The sequence below is a fragment of the Urocitellus parryii genome, chromosome 4 (assembly GCF_045843805.1).
Source record: "Urocitellus parryii isolate mUroPar1 chromosome 4, mUroPar1.hap1, whole genome shotgun sequence".
NCBI classification, from domain to species: domain Eukaryota; kingdom Metazoa; phylum Chordata; class Mammalia; order Rodentia; family Sciuridae; genus Urocitellus; species Urocitellus parryii.
Genome location: NC_135534.1, coordinates 135,486,529 through 135,509,385, shown reverse-complemented (window position 1 = coordinate 135,509,385; position 22,857 = coordinate 135,486,529). Strand labels below are relative to the sequence as shown.

The window sequence follows — 22,857 nt, the reverse complement described above, 5'->3', positions numbered from 1 at the left end:
AATAAAGGTATTGTGTCTAACTACAACTAAAAAACAAAATATTTTTTAAAATTTGGTAATTTCAATTCGAAGACCAAATGAGAGGGATTTTATATAAAAAGTTCCACTAGATGGTGCTCTCCTAACTTCTTGGAGGGAAAGCTCAAGCAGTTGGATTCAGTAGCAGACTACTTGACTCATTTAATGTTAATAAAACTCTGAATTTCCCTGGATATAAAAAGCAGAGTGTGGCCGGATGCAGTGGTGCACACCTGTAATCCCAGCAGTTGAGGCACGAGGATCCCAAGTTCAAAGCCACCGCCAGCAACAGTGAGGCTCTAAGCAACTCAATGAGACCCTGTCTCTAAATAAAATACAAAATAGGGCTGGGGATGTGGCTCAGTGGTTGAGTGCCCTGAATTCAATCCCCAGTATCCTTGCCTCCAAGAAAAACAATTAAAATACTGCAAAAATACAAAAAAAGTGTGTTATTGAACTTTCATTGACAATGAATATTTATCTTAACATTGAAGAAGCTGTGTATGTTTATGTTAAGTACGGACATGAACTGGATTTTTCTAGATGAAAATGCACAACTAATAAAGATGAGTCTCACATTTGTTAGTACCTGTTTTTGTGATTAAAAACTGTTCTCTTTTTATGACTCTTAAAATTACTTTTGTTAGGTATCTTAATTTTCTGTTGCTGTAACTGAAGACTATAGACTGGGTAATTTATAAATGGAGGTTTATTTGGCTCATGATTCTGGAGGCTACAAAGTCTACCAGCATGGGCAAGCATCTGGTGAGGGCCTTCCTGCCACATAACAATGTGGTGGAGGGCATCACGTGGCAAGATAGCACAAGCATTCTAGCTCAGGTCTCTTCTTCAGAGGCGCTAATGCCAGCCTGGGAACATAATCTCATCTAATCCTACTTACCTCTCAAAGACCCTACTTCCAAATTCTGTTATCATATGAACTTGGGATTAAGTTTCAACAGGAACTTTTAAGGAATTCATTCAAGCCATAGCAACATCTCAGGTGGATCAAATGAACTTGTTTGCATTCTCTAATAGCTAAATACATTTTAGTTTTCAGAATTTTCTTTTTTGGTATCTCTCTGATTTTGATATTGCTGGCTACCCCCTTCCGCTTATAAATCCTTCTTGGATTTCTATGTTATTCCAGGTATGCTGGCTTATGTTGTAGGATTCCTCATGTTTGTTTTCCTTCTCTCAAAAGGAGAGTTTCTTCACCATTCAGTTCTTACGTTTCTGCTTTTCTTTCTCTAGAATTCTTTTTTATTTTTTGGGTACCAGTATTGAAAGGGGCAGTCAACCACTGAGCCACATCTTCAGCCCTATTTTGTATTTTATTTAGAGACAATTGCTTAGCACTTCTCCTTTGCTGAGGCTGTCTTTGAACTCGTGATGCTCCTACCTCAGTCTCCTGAGTTGTAAGGATTACAGGTGTGCACCACTGTGTCTGGTTTCTCTTATTTTTATTTTATTTTTTGGTAGTGGGAATTGAACTCAGGGTTGCTGTACCACACTGAGTTATGTCCTCAGTCCTGGGACAGGGCTTTGCTAAGTTACTGTGGCTGGTCTTAAACTTGTAATCCTCCTCCTCAGCATCCCAGATTGCTGGAATTACAGACATGTGCTATTGTGCTTGCAACAGTTTTTTACTCCAGAGTGTCATCCATTCATTGTGTACTGATGATTACTTCTGTGTAGGGAGTTTTCAAGTATTCATCTCTTGACCTAGACTCTCACTGGAATCCCATTCCTTAATTTCTAACTATTATTAAACATTTCCTTCTGGATTTTTAATTCTAATTTATCCTGAATATTTTGTTAGATTTGAAATTCCATGTAATGTATCAAAACCTGAACTCCTTATCATCTCCCATAAAACTAATGCCTTATTTTTACATTCCAGTTACTATGAATAATACCATCTTTAAATGACTTAATTTACCTAATTCATCACACTTAATTAGTCTCCAAGGCTGGTTAATTCCACCTTTATGACCTCCATCACATCTATGCCTTTTCTATTTATTTAATGTACATGGACTTGTCAAGATTCATAATTATTTCTTGCCCAAATCTCAATAATCGCCTCCTGGCTGCTCTGTAAATTTGGTAGTTTCCCCACCTGTCCTTGTCATTGCTTCTTATTTGTATGTTTCAGTTTACTTACACTAAAAGGTTGCATAAGGTAGGCAAGGCAGAGTGATGGAGGCTGGCCTTAGAGCTGTACCTTGAAGTAGTGACCCAGGCTCTGGGAGACAGCTTAACAAAAGTGGCAACATACACAGGTTCACAAGGTCTGTTCAGTCAATGATTTACAAAGGAAGGAAAGAGAACAGAGGCAGGAAATTGAGATGGTAGTTAATATGTAAAAGTCCAAATCAGCAGAGTTCATTTCTGGGAGATCTTTCACATTCTGTCTAAATCAAGAACATGATTTAGACAAATGGGAAGATGGGCTGGTCTGAACAAGCAAGGGTGATATTAGGGGATTCAGCTCATGAAGAGCTACTTAACTCTGCTGGTCTTGTGCCACAGGACAATTAGGATCAGACTCTCAGCACTTCTCTGCATCCTTCAACTTGGCACACCTAATACTTCACTGCCTGACCTGTTCTTGATCATCCGAGTGCCTGACCCTTGGACTCATTATCCATTTATAGACTGGCTGTTATTGCCTGGCTTCTCTCTTCATCCATAATTTGCATTTACTCTCTTTGATGATATTGTTCCCATCTCTCAGCCAAACATCTCCTTTGGCACAGATGTTCCTTCTCTTAACAACAGGTGTATACAGAATTGTTAACTAGATAGAAAATTATATAATGAAAAGGTGAAAGGCATCCTCCAAGATATCAAGGATATACCTAACTCAAGGGTTGAGTGAGCAAAGGGACAGAGCTGGACACTCAGAGGAACCTTCCAGCTGATACTCAGATTTCCAAGGTGGGGTGCTGTTTGATTGGCCTCTGTTTCTGAGTTCTGAGGATGGAAAATGATAAGATTGGTTCTGATGTCTTTGGAGATGGTGATATGATGCTGCTTCTGCAAGAGTTGGAGAAAATGCAAGCTAGATTCAGGTGCTGCTAAAATAATTTGACCAAGTGTGACTGCTGAAGACTGACAGGTCAAGGAAGAACTCTCTGATTAGGTGACATTTTTTTTTTTTGACACAAACCTGAATAACAAACAGTCAGTCCTGTAAAATCAACCATCTAACCAGAAATCTGAGATCAGCAAATATTGATGGATGTGAGCATTTTGGGCTCTCTAACTGAAAAGAGGCCAATTGTTTCAGATAGAGGCAGAAGAAAGTGCTTAAAATCCCTTATTTTATGTTCCCTTTTCAAGTATTTTAAATAGTAATGGTATTTTAATAATTCTGATAAGGGACTACATTCAAATACCTTTCCTTGAATAATTTAACAAGGACCCTATGCAGAAATGTTAAAACATCACATAGAATCTCTTAAGCTCATTTCGTTTTTTTTTTTTTTTTTTGAGGCAACTCCTAGTTGACCTTAAATTAGCAGAACTTTAAAGAATTATTTTAAAATAATTATAGATTCATAGGAAGTTGTAAAAATAATTACAAGAAAATCGCATGTACCATTACCCACTTTTCCCCAATAGTAGTATCTTAAATAACTATAATACAACATCAAAACCTGGAAATAGAGACATCAGTACCATCTGTAGTGCTTATTCAGATTTCATGAGTCTTAAGCACTTCTCTGTGTATTTTAATGTAACCACGATTGCAATCAAGATTCAGAAATGTACCATAAACACAAGATACTTTCCTGCTACTTAATTATAGCCACACCTACCATTTCTGCTCACACCTAACCTTCTATCCATTTGTAGCTACACGTACCCCCTACTCATACCTAACCTTTGGCAAACAGTCATCTGTTATCCGTTTCAAGATTTTTTTTTCAGTGCTGGGGTTTGAAACCTGGGCTTTATGCATGCTAAACAAGCAGTCTTCCACTTAGCTGTATCCCAATCCCATTTTAAGAATGTTTTATAAATGGGATAATACAGCTCCATGCAACACAATTCCTCTGAGATCATGCAATTTGTTGCATGTATTGGTAGTTTATTTCTTTCTATTACTATTACTTCATATTATGGAGGAACCACAATATAACCATTTAGTCATTGAAAAAAATTGGGCTGTTTCCAGCTTTGGCTATTTATGAACAAAGTGGCTATATACTTTCGTGTATAGGTTTTTGTGTGAACATATATTTTCATTTATTTGGGGTAAATGTCTAGGAGTACAACTGCTGGTTTATATGGTAGGCATATGTTTAGTTTTTGTATAAACTGCCTTTTTTCCAGAGTGGTGTATCATTTCACATTTCTAATATACGATTAATCCAAATTTTCCTTATCCTCACCAGCATTTGTTGTTAAACTATTCTGACAGGTTAAATAGAATAAGATATTCTGATATCTCACTGTGGTTTTAATTTTTGTTTCCCCAATGGCTAATAACATTGAACATATTTTCGTGTACTTATTTGCCATCTGTACACTCTCTTTGGGAAATGTCTGCTTGTGTCTTTTGGCAGACTTTTAAAGGTTCATATCCCTCTTCATATCTTGGCTATAAATCTAGGGAGAACAATTTGTCCTTATGCATTTATACTTTTCCCAGTTATAAAATAACATACAATATAATAAAATTTCAAACACATTCCTCTTCACAGGTTAGAACAAATTAATACATGCTCACTGTTAAAAAAAAAAACACTTTAAGAATAGAGAAAAATGTTCATTCACAAAAAACTTGTCATCTGGAAATAACTACTGTTAATATTTGGTGAGTGTACTTCTAGATTTCTGTATTTTGTGTGTGTGTGTGTGTGTATATATATATATATATATATATATATATATATATATATATATATATACTTTGCATGCTTAAAAACACATCCACAATTTATACAGTTGGTGTGATACTATTCTGCATCTTGTTTCTTATAATACTGGCATCCTTCCATATTAGTTTACATTTTCCCTATCATCTTAATGCCTGCATAGTAACACAATGTCTTTACTTATGTTTACTTATTAATGGATATTTGAATTGTTTATGGGTTTTTTGTTATAAGTAAAGCGTTAGTGAATATTTCTAGAAGGATAATTTTTGGGATTTTTACAATTTTTTAGATCAAATATCTAGAAGTGGGATTGCGGAGTCAAAAGTCATCTCTGTGTGTGTTTGTAAATGTTTAAAAATTGCCTTTTAGATTGTGTCAATTTACATTTCCACCTATACTACTTGAGTACATTTCTTGTCTCTCATCTATGCTTCTGATACATTTCTCCATTTAAAGACTGAAGCACATATATCCAAGTAACTTTTATTTATTTATTTTAAAATTTTTTTCTTAGTCATAGATGGATACAATATCTTTATTTTTATGTGGTGCTGATATTCGAACCCAGTGCTTCACACATGCAAGGCAAGTGATCTACCACTGAGCTACAACCCCAGTCCAACTTTTATTATTTATAATTTTTAAGCCATTAACTGAGACAGAGTCCAAGGCTTGGTATGGCTAAGTCAGTTAATGGTCATCTTTCTCCAGCATACTTTTTAGGATCATGGTCTTCTTCAATGGCTTTGTAATCCATCTAGCCTGCTACTATAAAACTAATGATAAAGACAAGCAGAACCCCAAAGATGTTTACTAGTGGATAGAAGAATTAAAAGTTGCAGAAAAAAGGTTCAAGATCACTACCAGCATACAATTTCATAGATAGAAACTAAACATAAAACAGCAAGTCCTACCTACAAAAGTTAGAAATTTATTGAAGTTAGATGATACTGTAGTTTGGGGTGCTTTGAGTGCTCCCCCCAGGCTTTCCCCATCTGATCATACAATGTGGCGATACAACAAAATATAACATTTTAATTATAATATGGAAGAAGAACAATTTACATAGACATATTCCCAAATTTAAAACTTGAACTTTTTTCTTAGTAGTTCTTAGGCTTATTTTTCAAGGTCCAATAGAAATTTGTTTTAATTATTGTACCTGTGTTTTTCATTATAGCATAAATGTAGTTTTACCTGCAAACTTCCTTGGATGGATTAGGCAACACCATGACTGAATGTAAATAATACGTTTGAGTAACAGGGAAATGTGTTGTTCATGATTTACTACCTAATATTAGAATAGGATTCAGTTACAATATGAATTTTATTTATTTCTAAACTTTCTTCAGTAGATTTTTTTTCATTGCCATTCAGCAATTAAATGCTCATACTTCTAATTTTTCAGCAGCACCCTTTCCCTTTTCTTGGATTGTAGAAAACCAATATTAAGTTGTCGAGATACTTAAAAATGCATTTTTGGAGTAAATTCTGGAAGTTCTTGCAACTTTAAATTTATGATGGTTGATATAACAATGGAATTTTGTGACCACTGTTCATCTAGCTTCTTACTAATAGTAAAGTAGCAAAATACCTCATTAGGGCTTTATCCTTTGCTAAGTATCTTCACCTCTATTAGTTTCTCCATACAGATATTCTGAAGTAGGGTTTTTTTTTTTTTCCAACCAAAAAGTCTTTACCTTTTAGTCTTCAAAAAACCAAATTCATAGGGCTGGGGCTATAGCTCAGTGGCAGAGCACTTGCCTTGCACGTGTGAGGTACTGGGTTCGATCCTCAGCACTACATAAAAATAAACAAATAAAATAAAGGCATTCTGTCCACCTACAACTACAAAAAAAAGGAATGAATTAATTTCTTCTTTTTCCAAGATAATTATGACTAATTTAGAAATTTGGTCATACAATATAACTTGAAAGTATTTCCCTTTAATGGGAAAAATTATCCTTAGAGAACCTAAACATTAAAAGATTTAAAAAATACTCAAGATTTTTAAAAATCTATCATAAAACAAAATGGAATCTAGTATAAGTCAAGGAAAATCAAATTCATCCTTCAGGTCCCTCTCCTTCAGGAACCAACATTGTTATATTCTTTCCATTAAGCAAAATCTTATCTGATTTAGTAATCTTTTTACCTTCTGATGTCAAACTCAGTGACATCTTACAGCACCATATTGACAGTTAATCCTATAAGAGTTCCAACAATTTCCTTATCATTCATCATAATATGAATTCTTGATCCTATACACTTGTCCACAAACTCTAGTGGCAGCAGGTGCATTATACTTGTGCTATACACTTGCTTTGTATACTTGTCTGTAAGCTCTAGTGGCAGTAGGCAGGGTTAGCCAGAAGTGGCCAGCATCCTATAGTGGCTAAGCCAGAAGTGGCCAGCATCCTGTAGTAGATTTCTAATGTAAGCCAAATGCAAGAGAAGCAATGCAGTGTTTCTGACCTCCACCACTGAGTGAGGTCAGTTAGAAAGGCCAGGTTCCAGTTCTGTGTGACTTTGGAGAAATCCTTAACATCTCCACTTCATTATCTTTAAGACCTTTAAAAAGACCTTATAAAGGCCCTTCAAATATAAGATTGTATAAAAATAATTAATCAATTCATGTAAAATAAAATTTTACACTATTTTTTTTGTTTGTTTGCCAGCCATTCTACTTGCAAAGATAAAACTTGAACCTTTAGTTTTGAAACCCTGGTGACTATGCTCAAAATTTAGTAATATGGGGCTGGGATATAGCTTAGTTGATAGGGTACTTGTCTCACATGCACACAGCTCTGGGTTCAATGCCCAGCACTACAAAAAAAAAAAAAAATAGTAATATGATACAGAAAGTAACAGAAGTCATTGTTGTTTGACATGCAGAGAAGTTCAAGGTACACTCATATCTGAAATAGGTAAGAAGGTGATCACTCATCTCCAAATCTCACATCTAGTGCTCCTGTGATCTCAGGCCTTTGGGGCTATTATAAACCTCAGGAATGGGGTTGAAAGAGCTCTAATTTTTACTTAATTTAGGTCAGTGTTGGGCTAGGCCCCAAAATGGCTGTAGTTAAGTTACCTAGCTGAGACTTCCAGCAAGCTGTTATGTTTCTAATGTGCAGCTAGGGCTAGAAACCAACTATGTTATGGTAAGTCAAGGCCAGAAACACTCTGATTCAGCTTTTATACTCAAGGTCATAAACATTAACTTATGAGCATGAGTCCTGCTCCCCTCCACCCCAATGTAACCTGTTGGCAGTGTGCCTTCTTTGATTTGCATATATAAAAAGGGCCTATGGGAAAGACTTAGGGTGAACTGGGCTAATGGGGGTAAAAATGGGGGCTGAAGCTGAAGCTGTAGACTGTGGTCATCGCTAAATAAAACACATCTACTATACTAACTGCATTTTGCATCTTCTTCTATCTGCCAACCCTGAATTTGTTTCCTGGGTCTGAGTCCTCCGCGACAGTCTGTCACTTCCCAAAGCTCGAAGGATATGTGTGTGTGTGTGTGTGTGGCTGCGGGTGTGTGGAGGGGATGCAGCGAGTATCCAGGAAGCACTCAGTATTCCTTTGAGGGACTCCGCAGTTTCTGGACTGGCTGATTTTTTGTATCTGTGAAAAACCTGTCATTCTTTGGAATGAAAGGCGGCTCCCAAAAACAACAGGGGGGGAAAAAGTGCCAATTGTTCTAATTGCAGTTATAGGAAAGGGGGCGTGGAATTCCATTCCCGAGTTAACTTTCCATCACTACACCCAGCCCCCATTTGCAGCTAGGGAGCTTAAGATATCTCGAGGGCTGATGGCGCGTTCTCGCCGGGGCATGGAGGACAGGAAGGGATAGTACAACAGTCCAAATTCCCAGCTGGCCGAACCCTCCCAACCTGTAATGAGTGGGGGTGTTGCTCCCTGACCTACCTCCTTGGGAAACCTTTGGCCTAACAGAGAAGGGGCTGGAATTAGCCCACGCTTTACTTAGGGGCAGCTCCTTCCAGCTCAAATGGCGGCGGGTGGGGAGTCTATCATTTCCTCAGACTGGGAAGGGGCGTTCCTGCCTGGCGGTGAGAAGCGCGGTGCTGGGTCCAGCCGGAGTGGCAGGTCCGCTCCCGGGACTGCAGGTCCGGAAGGGGTAGGAAAAGTCTTGCAGACCAAGCATTTGTTCTGTTGCTAGGCAATGCGGAGGAGGCGGGGCCCACGGAAGACCAGCCCGGTTTGGCCCCAATGGGGCACGCGCCGGACTGGCGGCCGCGCAGCCGCCCTTCCTCTTGGAGAGGCGCGCTCAGATCGACACCACGCCCCGCCCCCACCCACAAGCCCGAGCTGCGCAAGCGCGGTGAGAGCGGCCGCCTTCGCCCTTGCCGGGCTCGCGCTGGGGCTGAGCATCAGGCTGGCGGCAGAGGCGCTGCATACGGAGCGGTCCCGGAGCCGGTGAACTGGGCGGTCTCGAGGGCGGGGCACTGGGAGAAGAGGGCGGCCGCTGTGCCTTGCGCAGCCGAGGAAGATGGTATTCGAGTCGGTGGTCGTGGACGTGTTGAACCGGTTCTTGGGGGACTATGTGGTGAACCTGGACACGTCCCAGCTCTCTTTGGGCATCTGGAAAGGTAACGAGGCCGCCGCCGACATCCGTCTCGCTTGCCTCCCGGGCCCTCGCTGCCTGCGCCAGGTGGTGCCTTCTTGGGGCCTCGGGCTTTTGGCTATCCCTGCGCTGCCACCTGTCGCCGTCCGCCTAGCCGTTCAAGTTACGTAAAGAGGGCGGCGGTTCCCGGGCCTCAGCTCGTGAGTTACTTTTGGGGGAGGGTCATGAGTGCAGGGTGAAAGACTGCCAGTTTTTGGAGCTGAGGGCACTGGTAGTGGGCTCCATGGGTTCAGGTTCCGGGGGAGGCGCCCATTTTTTGTGCCCTTGCCCAGCGCGTTTGGCCAGGGAAAGCCACGACATGCTTCTGAGTTGGGTCTCATCACTGTCATTTTCCCCTTGGGTTATGACGAAGGCTCTAGAGAGCCCACGGGAAGGTTGCACGCTGCTTCGCACGTGAAGGCAAGGCGCTGTGACCGAATACGCCCTCCTACTTCCTCTCCCAGCCTCGCTTGTTTGGCTCAACGCCTGGGTTTTCCTTCTACCAGCCTGGGCTCCGGGCTGGTAACTAACAGGAAAGTCCTGAATAGAACAACAACAAAAATTTGTTTTTTTTGTACCGAGTATTAAACCCAGGGGCGCTTAACCACTGAGCTATATCCCTAGCCCATTTTATTGTTTTTTTTTTTTTCTTTTGAAATAGTGTCTCGCTAAGTTGCTTAGGGCCTTGATAAGTTGCTGAGGCTGAACTTGGGATACTCCTGCCTCAACTTCCCCAGCAGCTGGGGTTACAGACGGGTGTGGCTCAATGGTAGGGTGCTCGCCTGTCATGTATGAACCACTGGATTCAGTTCCCAGTAATGCAAAAAGAGATGAAAGTGCTAAGTCAGAATAACTCTTTAGGTCGTTCTTGTGTGTTCAGTGATAGCTTGACCAAGAAGAATGTGGCATTGGCAGTGAATTACTGACTTAAAAAACACAAACAACAAAACCTAAATGGTCTGGGCATCATGTCAGACCTACAGAAGTTAGGAAAGGACATGCCTGCATCTGCACTGTATGGTGAAGGACTGAAGCTTTATTTTGTGTGTCTCTACTGTGGTGCTGTACCTTATCTAGAGCCTCATTTTTAGTTCTTCCATCTGTTCTGTGTTATACCCTTTCTTATTTTAAAAATGTATTAGAAATTAGATTCCTTTTTGAATTGAATTTCTGAGGCCAAAGTTAAGGCTAATTATTTGTGTGAATAGTATATTGTTTTAAAAGTACTTTGTTTTCAGACATACGTGCACTTCCAGCCTTCTAAAATACTTGTTTGAGTCTTCTTGTTTATGGAATAATATAAACAAGTAATTTAGTTTGACTTTTTAAAAACCTCTGTAACTACTGATGTCATCTAATACCGTGATGGAGTGGACTACAAAAATCAAGGACTTAAATGTAAGCACAGCCTCTCTGATGAGTACCAGAAACTTGTAGATTGTTTGATTTGTGCTGCTTCTCAGTTGCAAAGCGAAAGTAATAAAACCTGACTCCTCGTTGTGCCTCAGAAAGAAGCCTTAGAAAACACTTAAGGTGTACTTTTTTGCAGGGGTACAGGAATTGAACTCAGGGTCACTCAACCACTGAGCCACATCCCCAGCCCTATTTTTGTTGTTGTTGTATTTTATTTAGAGACAGGGTTGTTTAGCACTGAGTTGCTTAGCACTTCGCTTTTGCTGAGGCTGGCTTTGAACTCTGGATTCTCCTTCCTCAGCCTCCCAAGCCTCTGGGATCACAGCACTGCACCTGGCATTAAGGTGTACTTTTATCTGTAGGGAAACAGTGTTTCTGCAGTTGATGAGAAGTTTTGTGTAGTGTGATTTATCAATAAATTTATTTATTTAAAACACTTGTGTACAAGTCTCTCTTGATGAATGGTAAGAAGCAGATACATCACAATAATCATCTAGAAAAGTTCCATCAAGCCCCCCCCCCCCCCCAAATTCATTCTGCTGCTCCTTTGTAGTTGACCACTCCCAACCTCCTAGCAATTGCTGATCTATTTCTATCTCTATCATTTTGCCTTTTTCAGATTGTCATATTAATGGAATTACAGGATTTGTAGTCTTTTGAGTCTGACTTCTTGATTTCACTTTTTTACACAAAATGCATTTGAGAGTCATCCATGTGTTGTATACATAAGTATTTCATTCCTGTACTTGTGAATGTTGTTTATTCTCTAAATGAACTATAAATGCTTATATTTTTGACAGTTGAAGTATATTCCTATTTTGGCAGTTACGAGTAAAACTTCAGTAACATTCATTTACAGATTTTTGTGTAAACATAAATTGTTGTTTCTCTTGAGTAAATACCTAAGAGAGTAGGATTGTGTGGTCATAAGGTAACTTTATGAGAAACTACATATTTCAGGCATAAAGAAGAATGAAATGGTGGCATTTGCCAGTCCCCAAAAAAACCAAAGGCCAATTGTTCTCTCCAATATGGGATGCTAACACATAATAGAGGGAGAAAGAAGAATAGAAGTTCATTGGATTAGACAAAGGAGGATGAGAATAGGAAAGACAGTAGAATGAATTGAACATAACTTGCCTATGTTCACATATGAATGTGAAACTCCATATCATGTACAACCTCAAGAATGGGATTCAAATTAGAATAAGTTATATCCCATGTATGTATAGTATGTTAAAATATACTCTACTGTCATATATATCTAAAAAGAACAAATAAAAAAAACCCCACACTATGATTTGGATATAGTATGAATGTATCCCCCAAAGGTGTTGGAAGCTTGGTCCCCAGTGTGGTGATGTTAAGAGGTTCTGGGATCTTTTAGAGCTAGGGCCTAGTGGGAAGTCGATACTTGTTCCTCACTTTTGCCTCCTGTCCCCCTGTGTGATCTCTTTCTTGCATGTGTTCCTGCCATTGTGAGTCCATCCACCACAAAATGATGTAGCCAGGGGGACCCTCACCATAGCACTGTGCTTTTTTGAATTTCAGCCTCTAAGATTGTGGGCTAATTATACTACTACTACTACTACTACTACTACTACTACTACTACTACTCTCCTCCTCCTCCTCCTCCTCCTCCTCCTCCTCCTCCTCCTCCCCCCCTTCCTCCCTCCCTCCTCCTTTTTTAGTGAGTGCCCAGCCTGAGATATTTCATCATAATAACAACAATAGCAAAGTATTAATACTATATGAAATTGCTTTTTGAAGTTTCTGTATTATTTGCAATCTCATCAATATAATATCAGGATTTAATTTCACTACATCCTCAAAAGCACTGGTATTTTTTATATGAATATTTTGCCTATATTATTGCACTCCTTTGTATTTGCAGTTATAACATTTAAGCAGTGCCCTCTTCTTTTTAAAAATATTTTTTTGGGGGATTTATACATAAATGGCTTCTTTGGGATATATTTAATCTGCACATAGCATAATTTGGTCTGTTTCTTTCCTTTATATTTTTCTTTTCTCCTATCCCTTTCCCTAATCCCCAGCCTTTATTCTACTGCTCTCCCTTCTATTTTCATGAGATCCTCTTCCTTTTTCTGTCTTCCACATATGAGGGAATACATATGACTCTTGACTTTCTGAGTCTAGTGGCTACTGTCACTTTGATATCGTTCAGTTTTGTTCATTTCCTGCAAATGACAATTTTATTCTTCTTTATGCCTGAGTGAAACTCCATTGTGTATGTGTGCCACATTTTCTTTATCCATTATCTTCTGATGAACACCTAGGCTGGTTCCATAAATGGTTCTTGTGCAATGTTATGCATGTATCACTATAGGGTGCATACCAAGAAGTACAATAGCTGGGTCATACGGTGGTTCTATTCTTCATCTTTTGAGGAACCTCCTATTGATTTTCAGTTGTTTTATTAATTTGCAACTAAGTGTTTAACAGTGTTTAAATATACCTTTTTCACCGTATCCACTTCAGCATTTTTTATTACTTGTGTTGTTGATGATTGCCATTCTAACTGGAATGAGATGAAATGTGTTAATTTGCCCATTTATTGATTAGATTATTTGTTTTTTTGGTGTTAAGTTTTTGAGTTCTTTATATATTTTAGATATTCTGTCAGAAGAATAACTGGCAAGGAGTTTTCTCCTATTCTGTAGGCTCTCCATGATCTTAATAGTTTCCTTTGCTGTGCAGTTTTTTGTTGTTTGTTTGTTTTAATTTGATGCCATTCATTTGTTAATTCTTGGTTTTATTTACTGAACTTTAAGAGTCTTATTGAGGAAGGCAATGCCTGCACCTGTATATAAAGAGTGTTGACTCTGTGTTTTCTTCTAGCATTTATAGAATTTCTGGTCTAAATCCTAGGTCTTTGATCCATTTTAAGTTGACTTGTGCAGGGTGAGAGATAGGGATTTTGTTTCTTTTTTTTATATATGGGTAAACATTTTTCCCAGCACCATTTGTTAAAAGGCTGTCTTTTCCCCAAATATGTTTTTGGCACCTTTGTCAAAGATCAGGTGTCTGTGGAATTTTTTGTCTTCTCTTCTGTTGTTCTTCATGTCTGTTTTCATGCCAATTCCTTGCTGTTTTTATTACTATAGGTCTATAGTATAATTTGAAGTCAGGGATAGTGATACCTCCAGCTTTGCTTTTATTGCTCAAAATAGCCTTGACTATTCTGAGCCTTTTATTCTTCTATATGAATTTTAGAAGTTTTATTCTAGTTCCATGAAGGATGTCATTGGTATTTTGATTGAGATTGCATTGATCTGTGTACCACTTTTCATAATATGACCATTTAATAATATTAATTCTGCTTATCCAAGAACATTGGAGGTCTTTTTATTTTCCAAGGTCTTCTTCATTTTTTCTTCAGTGTTCTAGGTCTTTTTCTTCACAGGTTAGATTTATTCCTGGGTATCTTATTATTATTATTAAAAAATAATAAGACAATTGTGAATGGAATTGTTTTATTGATTTCTTTTTCAGTGGATTCACCATTGGTATATGGAAAAGCTGTTGGTTTTTGTATATTGGTTTTGTATCCTGCTACTTTGCTGAATGTGTTTATCAGCTCTAGAAGTCTCCTGATAGAGGTTTTTTTTTTTTTTTTTTTCTCCCCCCTGGTGGATCTTCTAAGTATAGGAACATGTCAAGGACATCCTGTCTTGTTCCTGATTTTAGAGGAAATACTTTCAGTTTTTCTCTATTCAATGTGATGTTGGCTTTGGGTTTGTCACATATAGCCTTTATGACGTTGAGGTAGGTTCCTTCTGTCCTTAATTTCTTTGGTATTTTTAGCATGAATGGATGCTGGATTTTGTTAAAGGCTTTTCTTGTATCTACTGAGATGACAACATGATTTTTGTTCTTAATTCTACTTATGTGGTAAGTTATATTTATTGATTTGTTTATGTTAAATCATCCTGTCAATCCTGGAATTAAAGCAAAATTGAAGTATAGTCTTCTTAATATGTTGAATATAACTTGCTAACATTTTATTAAGGATTTTTGCATCTGTGTTCATCAGGGATACTGGTGTGTAGTTTTCTTTCCTTGTTGTGTCCTTTCCTGATTTTGGTATCAGGGTGATACTGGCTTCATAGGATGATTTGGGGAGTATTCCCTCCTTTTCTCTTTCATGGAATACTTTGAGGAACACTGACATTAGTTCTTTAAATGTGTTAGAATTCAGGTGAGAATCCATCTGGTTTTAAGTTGGGAGACTTCATTTCTTTGTTGGGAGACTTCATTACTGCTTTAATTTCATTGCTTTTTATTGGTTGGTTTAGGTTTTATTTTCTTGATTCAATTTTGATAAGTTGTATGTATCCAGAAATTTGTCCATATTTTTAAATTTTTGGAATACAAGTTTTCAAAGTAGCCCCTAATGATGCTCTGGATTTCAGAAATGTGTGAAGATGTCCTTTTTAATCTCTAATTTTATTAGTTTAGGTCTTTCTTTGGGTTGCTTTTTAAGGGAACATTTAAGGCAAAAGTGTTAGAAATTCAAAAAGGCAGTTAAAGTGTCTTGTGTAATAATTATTACTTTCAGCACAGAAAAACCTGAATTTCATAGCCTTTTCTTAATTTAGTCTTTCTTCTCTTCTTTTTTTTTCTCCAAATTTACACTACTTGGACAACTATAATTTTTTTTGTTGTTATGCCTGACATCTTTATGTAACATAGTTATTGCTCTTTAACTGGTGTGCATATCCTGTTTTTGAAATGTTAATCTCCAGTTTTCTCTTTGTGTACAGTACAGTAGCCATTTACCGCATACCTCCATTCTGCTAGGGACTATATAGGAAAAAATGAAGATTCAGTCAGGACCTTTTTCCTGATTTTAAGAGGTCATTATTCTGAAATAGGAATATACTAGAGAACCAGACAAATGGTTCTTGCAGTCCAGGGGTAATTACCAATTCTAATTCTTTAAGTATTATTATTGTTACTATTTTTATTTTTCCAGTTTTGGGGACCAAACTCAGGACCTTGTGCATGTGAGGCAAGCACTTTACCACTGAGCTACGTCCCCAGCCCTTAAATAATCGTTTTAAAATTTTTATTTACTTATTTATTTTTACCATGTTCTAAGTTCTTTAATAGAACTTTTATGAAAAGTATTCAAGTATGAATCCATGTTATCAGATTTTCTTAGCCTATGTCCATTTACATACCTATCCACTATCTAGATCCTGCTACATATATGTTAAACAGGTATTTGAGGTAAGTGTTGGCATGTGTATGCAATTGGAATATATCATCACAATTAAGATAATGAACATATGAGTTATGCCCCAAAGTTGTGTCACTTTGTCATCCTTTCTTTTAAGCCCCCTTTCCTTTCTCATGTTTCTTGTCCACTGATCAGCCACTGATCTGCTTTCTGTCACTATTAGTTTGAGTTTTCCCAAATATCTTTATCTGGTTTTGGTATTGGGATAATTCTGGCCTCATAGAATGAATTAGGAAGTGTTCCCTCTACTTGTGTTTTCTGGAAGAGATTATAAGGGATTAGTATTTTTTCCTTAAATGTTTGATAGAACATCATTGAAACTATCTTGGTCTGGTGCTTTCAGTTTGAAAGACTTTGAATTATTGAATTATTCAGTTATTCATTTTTTTAAACAGACATGTCTATTCAAGTAACTTTTCTTTGTATGAGTTTTGTACAGTGTATCTCTGAAGGAATTGCTACATTTCATCTAAGTTATAAAATTTGTGAGCATGTTTATAATACTCTTTTATTATGCTTTTAAAATCCATGGGATCAGTAGTGATCTCTTTTTCCATTTCTGATGTTAGTAATTTTTTTTTTTCTTTCTTCCTTAGTTAATTTGGCTGGAATGTCATCAATTTTATTGATGTTTTCAAGGAACCTATTTTTGATTTTATTGATTTTTTTCCTTATTGTAATTTCATTGATTTCTACTTTTAATTTTTGTTTTGCTTACATTGGATTTTATTCTATTATAGATTGCTAAGGTGAAAGCTTAGATTATTTTTGAAAATATATATAATTGTGATAAATTTCCTTCTGAGCTCTTCTTTTGTTGAACCCCACAATTTTTGATAAGTTGGATTTTCATTTGACACAAAATATTTTAAAATTTATTTTATGACTTATTTGAATTAGGTGTTATTCAGAACTAGGATTTTGAAATATTTTGGGATTTTTCAGTTTTCTTCCATTTATTGTTTTCTAGTTTAATTTCATTAAGTTCTAAGTAACATCTCTTCTTTTTTTATTTGTTATAACATACTTTAAGGATCTGAATATAATCTGTCATTTTGAATATTTCATTTGAGTTTTAGTGTAAGGGTCCGGCGGAGCATGGGAGGGAGAGACCACACAAGAGACTGGCTCCATGCAATTGGCAAAAGGGGATTTATTGGGGATCCATTCCAGCGCGCTGGGGCTCCGTGCTTACTCAAGAAGGGAGAGCAGCCCAGAGCCCAGAGCAGGGGTCAAGCCGAGCTTAAGTACACTTTCTGGAGAGGGCGGTGGGCTTTGCATACATCAGAACAAATCATCATGAGGCGCGGGAAAATTGAACAACAACTCTGAGACGTGATTGGCACATTCATTGGCGGGAACAGGTTGGGCAGGGGTGATTGGTCATTCCTAAGCGGGTTACACATTCAAACTGATTGATTCGGGCCCTGTGAGGAACTGCACAGGGCCCTAGGCTAAATGGCCAGTAGGGCGTTGTTTTAACTATCTCAGGAATCTGGGTGTAACAGAGGAACTTAATAATACCTAATCTTTTACATTCAAGCTTTCCAGCTTAGAAACTTTACCCTTTCATTAGAAGAATGTGTATTCTGTTTTTGAACAAAATGTTCTATAAATGTCAGTTCCAGTTGATAGTACTATCTAGTTCAACTGTGTCCTTAAACTGATTTTCTGTATGCCGAATCCATCCTTGACTGATACTAGCTATTGAAGTCTTTAACTATAATAGTGGGTTTATCTATCTCTGCTTGTAATTCTGTCAGTTTTGTGTTATGTATTTTGACTCTGTTGTTAGGTTCATGTACTTTAAAGAATGTTTTGTCTTCTTGGAGATTTGTCCCCTTGGCTATCATGTAATATTCCTGTTATTAGTATAGCTGCGCTGGCCTTTTTTGATTTGTGTTAGAATATCTTTTGCTATCTCTTTATTTTTAATCTGTATCTTTATATTTAAAGTAAATTTATTGTACATGACATATTTGGGTTTTGTTTATTTATTCTCTCAATTTCTGTTTAATGTGTTCAGACTATTCACATTTTAGTGTAGTTGGATTAATGGGTTTATATCTGTGTAAAACCTGAAATTGTATTTTATCTTTGTCCCCAGTTCCTATTACAGATCTTTTAAAATTCTTGGAATTCCTTTTGATAGGAGTGTCTTTTGTTAATTATGAGCAATGTTAATAACATCTGAGTTATTCTAATGAAGCAACTTAGGAGATTCTCAGGATGAGGTCAGGTCATCAGAAAGACCAAATGGTTAAAAGATTAAAGAATTGGAACTTTTAGCCCCACCAACAAACTTCTAGGAAAGGAGTGGGTCTGGAGATAAAACTGTAAAAACCTTTAATGAGATTTGATGAGCTTCTGCTTCTCTGAACACAAGAAGTTGATGGCAATGTAGCATACCCAGAGAGGGTGTGGATGCCCTGTGTCCTTGTACCTTGTCCTGTTCATCTCTTTGTATCCTTTTTAATCCTTTATAATAAACCAGTGAGTTTTGTAAACCATCCCAGCAAATTATTGACCCAAAGGAGAGAGGTTTGGGGAACACTGTCAGTGGATAAGAAGCACAGGTCACCTGGAACTTGTGATTAGTGTTGAAGTGAGGGACATTCTCATGAGACTGAGCCCCTAACCTGTGGAATCTGACACCATCTCTAGTTGCTGTTAGAATCCAAATAAATACATTGAAGGGGATAACTAGTTGATGTTTGTTGGAGAATTGTTTGATGTGTTGGGCAGGGAAGGGAGGCACCATACATCTAGTCATAGATTCTGTGTTGAGTGTGAGAGGAAAAACCATTTAAAAAAAATCATATTTGTAGTTGTTTTCTGCTTGTTGTATGTACATATACGTACCTACCTACCTACCTTTTTTTCTTTCTTAAAAATCTTTTTCTCTTTTTCTACCTTCTCTGGTTTTAATCCAGCATTTTATATGATTTCAATTTTCTGCTCTCCTAGCATATCAATTTTTCTTCTTTAAAATTTGTCTTGGAGTTTGTAGTATTCATTTGAAACTGATCTAAGTGTACATTCAGATAAAGCTGTGTTGCTTCATGGATAATGGAAGTGTTTTAGAGCAGAGTACTCTTATTACTTCCTTCTGATTCTGATAACATTGTTGTCATTACTTTTACTTTTTCTGTAAAGTATAACCTTCCCATGCATTGTTTATATTAATATTTTGGACAATTTTCCATTAGAACATTCAAAAATTAGGAAAATAAAAGATTTGATTTTTCCTCATTTCTTGTTTCTTTAATGCTTATTTAATATATTTTAAGTATATTTCTCAGAATATACTCAAAATATTTAAAAATTAGGAAAAGAAAAGATTTGATTTTACCCTCATTTCTTGTTTCTTTAATGCTTATTTAATGCTTATTTATTAAAATATTTTGAGTATATTTCTTACCCATTTCTCTTTTGTCTGAAGAATTCCTTTTTTAACAGTTCTTCTAAGGGAGATCTGTTGGCAACAAATCCCATCAGTTTTTGTTCATCTAGAAAAGTCTTTCTCTTTCCTTGCTTTGGCTTCCCTACCATTATTTAAAAACAAAAAATTACATAATATAACATTCATGGTCTTAACCATTTTAAGTGTATTTCAGTGTCATTAATTAAATTCAGATTATTTGGCAACCATCACCACCACTATCTCTAGGACTCTTCTTTTACAAAAGTAAAACACTGTATCCATTAAAGCAATAACTACTCACTCTTTACTTTCCTCAGACCTGGTAACCATTATTCTACTTTCAGTCTCTGAATTTAAACATTCTAGTACCTCTAGGTAAGAAGAATCATACAGTATTTGCCCTTGCCCTTTGTGACTGTCTTCTTTATCAAAAAATGTTCTCAAGTTCATCTATGTTGCAAATGTCAGAATTTTAGTCATTTTTAAAGGCTGTGTTAATATCCCATTGTATATGATACATTTTGTTTGTTTATTTATTGGTGGACATTTGAGTTGCTTCCATCTTTTGGCTGTTATAAGTACTGTTATGAACATGAGTATTTTTCTTTGAGTTTGAGTCTTAGTTTTCAGAGCTTTTGGGTAAATACCCCAAAGTAGAATTAGAATGGCTGGATCATATGGTAATTCTATTAATTTTTTAAGGAACTACCCTTCCACTTTTCATAGCAGTTGCACCATTTTGCATTCCCATTGACATCATACAAAGATTGCAGTTTCTCCTCATCCTAAGTGACATGTACACTTACTATACTTTTTAAAATAGTAGCTATTCTAATGGATATTAGGCACTGTGTCATTGTAGTTTTCATTTATATTTCTCTAATGAAATATAATGTTGAATATCTTTATTTTTAATTGATTTCTTTTAGTTATGAGTGACAATAGAGTATATTTTGACATATTTATGTAAACATGGAGTAATCTTATTCTAATTAGATCCCAGTTTTGTGGTTTGTTGAAATAATTTCTTGGGCTTTTTGACCATTTGTGTATCTTCATTGGAGAAATATCCCTAAATCCTGTGCTTATCTTTTAATCAGTTTTTGTTGTTGAGTTATAGGGATGCTTAGGAAATCTATCCTGATATTGGACCCCTATCAAATATATGATTTGCAAATATTTCCCTCCGTATCATGTGTTGTCTTTTTAATGTTGAAAATGTCTTATTAGGCACAAAAGTTTTTAATTTTAAAGTCCATTTCACCTTTGTATTTCTTTTGTTGCCTGTGCTTTTAGTGTCATGTCTAAAAAAAGCATTGCAAAATAGAATGCCTTGGAACTTCCCTCTCTGCTGTATTCTAAGAAGTTTATACTTAGGTCTTAATATTTAGGTCTTGGGTACATTTCAAGTTAATTTTTGTATGTGGTTTAATACAAAGGTTCAACTTTATTCTTTTGTTTGTAGATATCCAGTTTCTCTAATAACTGTCTTTTTGGGGGGTATTGGGAATTGAACTCAGGGGCACTCGACCACTGAGCCACATCCCCAACCCTGTTTTGTATTTTATTTAGGGACAGGGTCTCACTGAGTTGCTTGGCACCTTGCTTTTACTGAGACTGGCTTTGAACTGGTGATCCTCCTGCCTCAGCCTCCTGAACCTCTGGGATTACAGGCATGCACTGTTGTGACCAGCTTTCAAACTGTTTTGAAAGGACAATCACTGATGTTAAAAATAATTTGACAATAGGGCTGAAGGTTTAGCTCAGTGGTAGAGCACTTGCCTAGCATGTTCAGGACCCTGGGTTCAAACCCCAGTACCAGGAAAAAAATTTTTGACAATATACTAGAGGGCTTATTTGTGGATATTGTATTCTCTTCCATTGGCCTGTGTATCTGTTGCCACACTGCTTTGATTAATGTGGGTTTTAGTAAATTCTAAAATCAAAAAGTGGAGATCCCTCTATCCAAAATTATGTAGGCTATTCAGGATTCCTTGAAATTCCATGTGAATTTAAAGGTGGATTTTTTTGTTTTCTCCAAAAATGTTTGTATTTTGTACCGATTGTGTTGAATCTGTAGATTGCTTGGGTAGTAGAAAAATTTTAACAATATTAAATCTTCCCATTCTGTGAACATGGAGTGTCTTTCCATTTACTTATGTCATCTTAGTTTTCAGTGTACAAGTTAGCTTTCTTGGATAAGTGTTTTTCTAAGTATTTTTTATTATTTTTGATGCTATTGTAAATGGAATATTCAGCAACATTGCTGAATATGTTTAGTCTAATAATATGGTTTTTTCAGACATTTCAAGTTTTCTACATATAAGATCATGCCATCTGTTAACAGAGATAATATAATATATTCCTTTTCAGTTTGAATGTTCTTTGTTTCTTTTCTTTGCCAAATTGCTCTACCAGGCCTTCAAGTGCTGTATTGATGAAGTGGTAAAGGCAGGCATTCTATTCTTTTTTTTTTTTAATTGGTTGTTCAAACATTACAAAGCTCTTGACATATTTCATACATTTGATTCAAGTGCGTTATGAACTCCCATTTTTACCCTGTATACAGACTGCATTCTATTCTTACTCCTAATCTTTGAGAAGATTTCAGTCTTTTCACTGTTGAGTGTGATGATACCTGTGACTTTCTCATATATGCCTTTGTTATTTTAAGCTAGTTTCCTCTTATTTCTATTTTGTTGGGTGTTTTTTTTTTAACATGAAAGTATCCTGAATTATTTCAGATCCTTTTCTGCATTAATTGAGATCATGCATTGTTTCTTTATTTCATTAAAAGTGGTGTATTACATTGATTTGTATATGTTGGATCATTCTTGCATTCTGGGAATAAATCCTCCTGGATCATATTATATCCTTTTACATGCTATTAAATTTTATTTACTAGTATTTTGTTAAAAATTTCACATCAGTATTCATCAGGGATATTCTATAGTTTCCTTTTCTTTTTTTATATTTATTTTTTTTTTTTAGTTGTAGTTAGACGCAGTATCTTTATTTTATTTTTAAATGGTGCTGAGGATTGAACCCAATAAGTGCTAGGTGAGCACTCTACTGCTGAAATACAATCTCAGCCCCCATAGTTTCCTTTTCTTATAGTGTCTTTATTTGGCTTCATAGACAATTTTGGATAATGCTGGCTTCATAGACATTTTCAAAGGTATTCCTTTATTTTAAAATTTTTTTTTGGAAAAATTTG

General features: G+C 36.5%; 1 protein-coding gene and 1 pseudogene across 5 annotated transcripts in view; one reads left to right on the top strand and one right to left on the bottom strand.

Annotated features, from left to right (window-relative positions):
- Positions 1-6,976: 6,976 nt before the first annotated feature.
- On the bottom strand, positions 6,977-7,154 carry LOC113186541 (U6 snRNA-associated Sm-like protein LSm5 pseudogene; annotated as a pseudogene).
- A 2,103-nt stretch (positions 7,155-9,257) lies between these two features.
- Vps13a (vacuolar protein sorting 13 homolog A) overlaps positions 9,258-22,857 on the top strand; it is a 259,327-nt gene continuing 245,727 nt past the window's right edge. For all 5 annotated transcript variants that reach the window (XM_077797003.1, XM_077797002.1, XM_077797006.1 and 2 more), the window contains exon 1: positions 9,258-9,523. In XM_077797003.1, coding sequence (XP_077653129.1) covers positions 9,424-9,523 — 100 coding nt within the window. In that variant the 5' untranslated portion in view covers positions 9,258-9,423. The remainder of the gene's footprint in view (positions 9,524-22,857) is intronic.